Source organism: Oncorhynchus gorbuscha, linkage group LG15 (genome assembly GCF_021184085.1).
Source record: "Oncorhynchus gorbuscha isolate QuinsamMale2020 ecotype Even-year linkage group LG15, OgorEven_v1.0, whole genome shotgun sequence".
Classification (NCBI taxonomy): domain Eukaryota; kingdom Metazoa; phylum Chordata; class Actinopteri; order Salmoniformes; family Salmonidae; genus Oncorhynchus; species Oncorhynchus gorbuscha.
The window spans coordinates 7,031,825-7,040,169 of NC_060187.1; the positions used below are offsets into that span (position 1 = coordinate 7,031,825).

General features: G+C 48.3%; 1 protein-coding gene across 1 annotated transcript in view; it reads left to right on the forward strand.

Annotated features, from left to right (window-relative positions):
• LOC123997987 (heparan sulfate 2-O-sulfotransferase 1-like) overlaps nt 1-8,345 on the forward strand; it is a gene marked incomplete at its 3' end in the record, with an annotated part of 69,089 nt that overhangs the window by 56,586 nt on the left and 4,158 nt on the right. Inside the window, 2 exon segments of the mRNA XM_046302763.1 lie at nt 2,547-2,785; nt 4,779-4,864. Coding sequence (XP_046158719.1) covers nt 2,547-2,785; nt 4,779-4,864 — 325 coding nt within the window.

Here is an 8,345-nt window from a genome sequence, read left to right on the forward strand (position 1 = left end):
CTCTCCCTCTCTCTATCCACCCTCCATCCCCTCCCTCTCTCTATCCCCCTCTCTATCCCCTCCTCTCTCTATCCACCCTCCAACCCCCTCTCTCTATCCCCCCTCTTTATGCCCCCCCTCTCTATGCCCCTCTCTATCCCCCTCTATCCTCTTCTCTCTCCCCTTTCTCTATCCCCTCTCTCTCTATCCCCTCCTCTCTCTATCCCCTCTCTCTCTCTATCCACCCTCCAACCCCTCTCATCTCTATGCCCCCTCTCTATGCCCCCCTCTCTATCCCCCTCTCTCTATCCCCCCCTCTCTCTCTATCCCCCTCTCTCTCCCCTCTCTCTCTATCCCCTCTCTCTCTCCCCTCTCCCCTCTCTCTCTATCCCCTCTCTCTCCCCTCCTCTCTCTATCCCCCTCTCTCTCCCCTCCTCTCTCTATGCCCCCCTCTCTCTCTCCCCTCCCCTCTCTCTCTCTCCCTCTCTCTATCCCCTCCTTTCTCTCTCCCCCCTCCTCTCTCCCTCTCTCTATCCCCTCCTCTCTCTATCCCCTCTCTCTATCCCCTTTTCTATCCCCTCCCCCCTCTCTATCTCCTCCTCTCTCTATCCACCCTCCAACCCCTCTCTCTCTGCCCTCTCTCTCTATCCCCTCCTCTCTCTCTCTCTGCCCTCTCTCTCTATGCCCCCTCTCTCTATGCCCCCTCTCTCTATGCCCCCTCTCTCTATGCCCCCTCTCTCTATATCCCCCTCCATCTCTCTATTCCCCTCCCCTCTCTCTATCCTCCTCTCTCTATCCCCTCCTTTCTCTATCCCCTCCTTCTCTATCCCCTCCTCTCTCTATCCCCTCCCTCTCTCTATCCCCTCCTCTCTCTATCCCCTCCTTTCTCTATCCCCTCCTTTCTCTATCCCCTCCATATCCCCTCTCTCTCTATCCACCCTCCAACCCCTGTCTCTCTATGCCCCCTCTCTCTATCCCCTCTCTCTATGCCCATCTCTGTCTATCCCCTCTCTCTCCCCTATATCTCTCCCCTCTCTCTCTCCCCTCTCTCTCCCCCCTCTCTCCTCTCTATCCCCCTCTCTATCCCCTCCTCTCTCTATCCCCTCCTCTCTCTCTATCCACCCTCCATCCCCCTCTCTCTATCCCCTCCCTCTCTATCCCCCTCCAATGCCCCCCTGCCCCTCTCTCTATGCCCCCTCTCTATGCCCCCTCTCTATGCCTCTCCCCCCCTCTCTCTCTATGTTCTCTCTCTCTCTCTCCCCTTTCTCTCTCTCCCCTTTCTCTATCCCCTCCTCTCTCTATCCCCCCTCTCTCTCTATGCCCCCTCTCTCTATGCCCCCCTCTCTCTATCCCCCCCCCTCTCTCTATGCCCCCTCTCTCTATGCCCCTCCTCTCTCTATTCCCCTCCTCTCTCTATTCCCCTCCTCTCTCTCTCCTCTAATATAATAATAATAATAATATATGCCATTTAGCAGACGCTTTTATCCAAAGCGACTTACTCTCTCTCTATCCCCTCTCCCTCTCTCTATCCCCTCCCCTCTCTATCCCCTCTTTTCTCTATCCTCTCCCTCTCTATCCCATCCTCTCTCTATCCACCCTCCAACCCCTCTCTCTCTATGCCCCTCTCTCTATGCCCCCCTCTCTATCCCCCCTCTCTATGCCCCCCCCTCTCTCTATCTCCCCCTCTCTCTATGCCCCCTCTCTCTATGCCCTCTCTCTCTTATCCCCTCTCTCCCCTCCTCTATCTCCTCCTCTCTCTATCCATGCCCCCCTCCATCCCCTCTTTCTCTCTGCCCCCCTTTCTCTATCCCCTCCTCTCTCTATCCCCTCTCTCTCTATCCACCCTCCAACCCCTCTCTCTCTATGCCCCTCTCTCTATGCCCCCCCCTCTCTCTCTATGCCCCTCTCTCTCTGCCCTCTCTCTCTATGCCCCCTCTCTCTATGCCCCCTCTCTCTATGCCCCCCCCTCTCTATGCCCCCCTCTCTCTATGCCCCCCTCTCTCTATGCCCCCTCTCTCTATGCCCTCTCTCTCTTATCCCCTCCTCTATCTCTCCTCTCTCCCCTCCTCTATCTCCTCCTCTCTCTATCCACCCTCCATCCCCTCTCTCTCTCTCCCCTCTCTCTATCCCCCTCCTCTCTCTATGCCCCCTCTCTCTCTATCCCCCTCCCTCTCTATCCCCCTCCTCTCTCTATTCCCCCCCTCTCTCTATTCCCCCTCTCTCTATTCCCCCTCTCTCTATTCCCCCCCTCTCTCTATTCCCCCCTCTCTCTATCACACCTTCAGTGAAAAACACTGGGACAAGTAATTGACTGTAGCCTGCTTATCTGGAGGCACTTGTCATAGAAGATGGAAGGCTATTGTGTCCACGTCCTTAGGCCTCCCCTGCTCCCTCTGCTGGTACACTGTGACACTCCAGTCTATCCAGCAGTACACTCTGTCTTCATGATTTACTCCCCCAGAAGCCCTTATTTATTGTGAAACCAGATCATTGCTAGCGACCATTGTTGCCCAATAAATATTTTCTGAGCGTGAACCTTGACCTTCCTCTTGTCTCCCTCCTATAAGAGCGTACCATCGCCAGACACGAGGTGAGGGAGGTGGAGCAGCGCCACACCCAAGATGGCGTACGGGACACGCCGTCGCTGGCTGAGGCAGAGGACGTGGTTATCATATATAACAGGGTGCCCAAGACGGCGAGCACGTCGTTCACCAACATCGCCTACGACCTTTGTGGAAAGAACCACTTCCACGTTTTGCACATCAACACCACCAAGAACAATCCTGTCATGTCCTTACAAGACCAGGTGAGAACATGGCTGACACCTGCCACTTTATAAACAGTCCTACAAGGAGACGCACCCACCAGCATTTAGAAAGAGGAGGTGTCACGTGTAAGAGTGATGTCAGCCTGATTTGGAAGGAATTCGGCATGTACTTCACAAATGTCTTTTTGAATGCATTTCAAAAAGATAATTTTCTAGGAGCCACGACAGTACTAATTTAAGCATTTGTTGGGGAAACTTGAATACAAATCTGTCTCCTGCCCTCCTGCACTTATTGACCCTTGTATTGCCTTATCAAGCACCTGGTCAGAGAAACAGTCTGGCTGTGTCCTCCACAGTGTTTAGTCCTCCACAGTGTTTAGTCTGGCTGGGTCCTCCACAGTGTTTAGTCCTCCACAGTGTTTAGTCTGGTCTGGCTGGGTCCTCCACAGTGTTTAGTCCTCCACAGTGTTTTAGTCTGGTCTGGCTGGGTCCTCCACAGAGTTTAGTCTGGTCTGGCTGGGTCCTCCACAGTGTTTAGTCCTCCACAGTGTTTAATCTGGTCTGGCTGGGTCCTCCACAGTGTTTAGTCCTCCACAGTGTTTAGTCTGGTCTGGCTGGGTCCTCCACAGTGTTTAGTCCTCCACAGTGTTTAGTCCTCCACAGTGTTTAGTCTGGTCTGGCTGTCCTCCACAGTGTTTAGTCTGGTCTGGCTGTCCTCCACAGTGTTTAGTCCTCCACAGTGTTTAGTCCTCCACAGTGTTTAGTCCTCCACAGTGTTTAGTCCTCCACAGTGTTTAGTCCTCCACAGTGTTTAGTCTGGTCTGGCTGTCCTCCACAGTGTTTAGTCTGGTCTGGCTGTGTCCTCCACAGTGTTTAATCCTCCACAGTGTTTAGTCTGGTCTGGCTGTGTCCTCCACAGTGTTTTAGTCTGGTCTGGCTGTGTCCTCCACAGTGTTTTAGTCTGGTCTGGCTGTGTCCTCCACAGTGTTTAGTCTGGTCTGGCTGTCCTCCACAGTGTTTAGTCCTCCACAGTGTTTAGTCTGGTCTGGCTGTGTCCTCCACAGTGTTTAATCCTCCACAGTGTTTGGTCTGGTCTGGCTGTGTCCTCCACAGTGTTTAATCTGGTCTGGCTGTGTCCTCCACAGTGTTTAGTCTGGTCTGGCTGTGTCCTCCACAGTGTTTAGTCTGGTCTGGCTGTGTCCTCCACAGTGTTTAGTCTGGTCTGGCTGTGTCCTCCACAGCCCTGACTCCACAGCCCTGACTCCACAGCCCTGACTCCACAGCCCTGACGTGTTTAGTCTGGTCTGACTGTGTCCTCCACAGCCCTGACTCCACAGCCCTGACTCCACAGCCCTGACGTGTTTAGTCTGGCTGTGTGCATTTGTATTCCTGACTGTCACTGTGACTCCTGTTGAGAACACGGAGAAGGAGCAGAAGGAATGACTGGGAGCCTCTGGCTAGAGCCGTGATGGTGTTAGTTCAGTCCTCTGCTCTGCCAAGGTAATAACCTGTCTGTTCTCACAGCGGTCTCTTCCCTGTGCAGACGATACGACATGGGTGGGGAGAATCTGAGCGTTGTTAAATGTCACCTCGATAGATGAGAGAAACTCGTAGCCACAAGGGACTGTAGTGTGGATTGCACATAAATCCAATTCGATCTTTGATGTTCTTTTTAAACTTATCTGTTTGGATAAGACTGTTAGCCCAAAATAAGAAATTAATGGGGACAGGAAGGAAGTTGTTTTAATTACTTTAATTAACTCGGCAAGTCAGTTAAGAACAAATTCTTATTCACAATGACGGCCTAGGAACAGTGGGTTAACTGCCTTGTTCAGGGGGCAGGTACGACAGAGTTTCACCTTGTCAGCTCGGGGGATTCAATCGTACAACCTTTTCAGTTACAAGTCCCAATGCTCCAAACCACTAGGCTACCCTGCCACTCTAATGTACTTGTCATCGTGTCTGTGTCAGACATGCATAGACGACATGGATAACAGCTTGTGTGATTAGGACTGTTGATTTGTGCTTCCAGGTGCGCTTTGTCCGCAACGTGACTTCCTGGAGAGCGATGAAGCCTGGGTTCTACCACGGACATGTGGCTTTCCTCGACTTCTCCAAGTAAAACTCTCCACAACATCATTTACATTACATTTAAGTCATTTAGCAGACGCTCTTATCCAGAGCGACTTACAAATTAAACGATATCGATATGAGTAAACAAACACATTTTATATATGACACATGAAGAAAAAAAATAATAATAATAATATATGCCATTTAGCAGACGCTTTTATCCAAAGCGACTTACAGTCATGTGTGCATACATTCTACGTATGGGTGGTCCCGGGAATCGAACCCACTACCCTGGCGTTACAAGCGCCATGCTCTACCAACTGAGCTACAGAAGGTCTTGACTTGGTGCTTTTATTTATTTAGTTATTGATGTATATATATATTTTTTAAACTCCTCTCATCTCTTGTATACTTCTCCTACTGTGGGATTCATCTTTGCTCTTCATTTTCTCAAAACGGCTGCTGCCACCATGTGGCTGAAAGTGGAACTTGTCCTGTATTTGTGAAATTTTTATTTTATTTTACCTTTATTTAACTAGGCAAGTCAGTTAAGAACACATTCTTATTTTCAATGACGGCCTGGGAACAGTGGGTTAACTGCCTGTTCAGGGGCAGAACGACAGATCTGTACCTTGTCAGCTCGGGGGTTTGAACTCGCAACCTTCCGGTTACTAGTCCAACGCTCTAACCACTAGGCTACGCTGCCGCCCCAGCGTAGCCTAGTGAAATGCATTGGGCGTGAATCAAAAGCTCCAAAGATGTTCAGCTATTCTTTTAGCAGTTCACTTCTAACCGTTGTGATTAGACGTTCCCCTAACTGTTGTCATTAGGCGTTCCCCTAACTGTTGTCATTAGACGTTCCCCTAACTGTTGTCATTAGGTGTTGTCATTAGGTGTTGTCATTAGGTGTTCCCCTAACTGTTGTCATTAGGTGTTCCCCTAACTGTTGTCATTAGGCGTTCCCCTAACTGTTGTCATTAGGCGTTCCCCTAACTGTTGTCATTAGCGTTCCCCTAACTGTTGTCATTAGGCGTTCCCCTAACTGTTGTCATTAGGCGTTCCCCTAACTGTTGTCATTAGGCGTTCCCCTAACTGTTGTCATTAGGCGTTCCCCTAACTGTTGTCATTAGGCGTTCCCCTAACTGTTGTCATTAGGCGTTGTCATTAGGCGTTCCCCTAACTGTTGTCATTAGACGTTCCCCTAACTGTTGTCATTAGACGTTCCCCTAACTGTTGTCATTAGACGTTCCCCTAACTGTTGTCATTAGACGTTCCCCTAACTGTTGTCATTAGGCGTTCCCCTAACTGTTGTCATTAGACGTTCCCCTAACCGTTGTCATTAGGCGTTCCCCTAACTGTTGTGATTAGGGACAGGTACACCACTGTTCAAAGGTTTGGGGTCACTTAGAAATGTCCTTGTTTTTGAAAGAAAATCACATGTTTTGTCTAGTTAAAATAACATCAAATTAATCAGAATTACAATGTAGACATTGTTAATGTTGTAAATTACTTTTGTAGCTGGAAACGGCAGATTTTTTTAAAGGAGTATCTACATAGGCGAACAGAGGCCCATTATCAGCAACCATCACTTCTGTGTTCCAATGGCACGTTGTGTTAGCTAATACAAGTTTATCATTTTAAATGCTGAAAGGCTATTCCATGTGAGAAATTGCCAAGAAACTGAGGTCAGCATCCCGGAGTCGCCTCTTCACTGTTGACGTTGAGACTGGTGTTTTGCGGGTACTATTTAATGAAGCTGCCAGTTGATGCGTCTGTTTCTCAAACTAGACACTCTAATGTACTTGTCCTCTTGCTCAGTTGTGCACCGGGTCCTCCCACACTTCCTGTTCTGGTTAGGGCCAGTTTGCGCTGTTCTGTGAAGGGACTAGTACACAGCGTTGTACGAGATCTTCAGTTTCTTGGCAATTTCTCGCACGGAATAGCCTACATTTCTCAGAACAAGAATAGACTGACGAGTTTCAGAAAAAAAGTATTTGATTCTAGTCATCTTGACCCTGTAATCGAACCCACAAATGCTGATGCTCCAGATACTCAACTAGTCTAAAGAAGGCCAGTTGTATTGCTTCTTTAAATCAGAACAACAGTTTTCAGCTGTGCTAACATAATTGCAAAAGGGTTTTCTAATGATCAATTAGCCTTTTAAAATGATAAACTTGGATTAGCTAACACAACGTGCCATTGGAACACAGGAGTGATGGTTGCTGATAATGGGCCTTTGTACGCCTATGTAGATATTCCATTTAAAAAATCAGCTGTTTCCAGCTACAATAGTCATTTACAACATTAACAATGTCTACACTGTATTTCTGATCAATTTTATGTTGTTTTAAGTAACTCCAAACTTTTGAACTGTGGTGTTTAGTCCTAACTATTGTGATTAGGTACAACTCATTCGGACATTTCCACATTTTGTTAGCCTTATTATAACATTTATCAAATAAAATCCTCATCCGTCTACACGCATTACCCCACAATGACAAAGCGAAAACAGGTTTTTAGAATGTTTTGAAGTTATAAAATATAAACAGACCTTATTTACAGAGTGGCCTTGATCAGAGAGGTGACCCAGAACCCGATGGTCACTCTGACAGAGTTCCTCTGTGGAGATGGGAGAACCTTCCAGAAGGACAACCATCTCTGCAGCACTCCACCAATCAGGCCTTTATGGTAGAGTGGCCAGACGGAAGCAGCTACTCAGTAAAAGGCACATGACAGCCCACTTGGAGTTTGCCAAAAGGCACCTAAAGACTCTCAGACCATGAGAAACAAGATTCTCTGGTCTGATGAAACCAAGATTGAAATCTTCGGCCTGAACGCCAAGCGTCACGCCTGGAGGAAACCTGGCACCATCCCTACGGTGAAGCATGGTGGTGGCAGCATCATGTTTTGGCGATGTTTTTCAGCAGCAGGGACTGGGAGACTAGTCAGGATCGAGGGAAAGATGAACAGAGCAAAATACAGATGAAAACCTGCTCCAGAGCGCTCAGGACCTCAGACTGGGGGCGAAGATTCACCTTCTAACAGAACAACGACCTTAAGCACACAGCCAAGACAATGCAGGAGTGGCTTCGGGACAATTTTCTGAATGTCCTTGAGTGGCCCAGCCATAGCCCGCACCCCGATCTAACATCTCTGGAGACCTGAAAATAGCTGTGTAGCAATGCTCACCATCCAACCTGACAGAGCTTGAGAGGATCTGCAGAGAAGAATGGGAGAAACTCCCCAAATACAGGTGTGCCAAGCTTGTATCGTCATACCAAAAAAGACTCCAGGCTTTTATCGCTGCCAAAGGTGCTTCAACAAAGTACTGAGTACAGGGTCTGAATACTTATGGAAATGTCATATTTCAGTTTTTATTTTTAATACATTTTCAAACATTTAATTTGCTTTGTCATGATGGAGTATTGTGTGTAGATTGATGAGGGGGAAAAAACAATTTAATCATTTTTAGAATAAGGCTGTAACGTAACAAAATGTGGGAAAAGTGTAGGGATCTTATTACTTT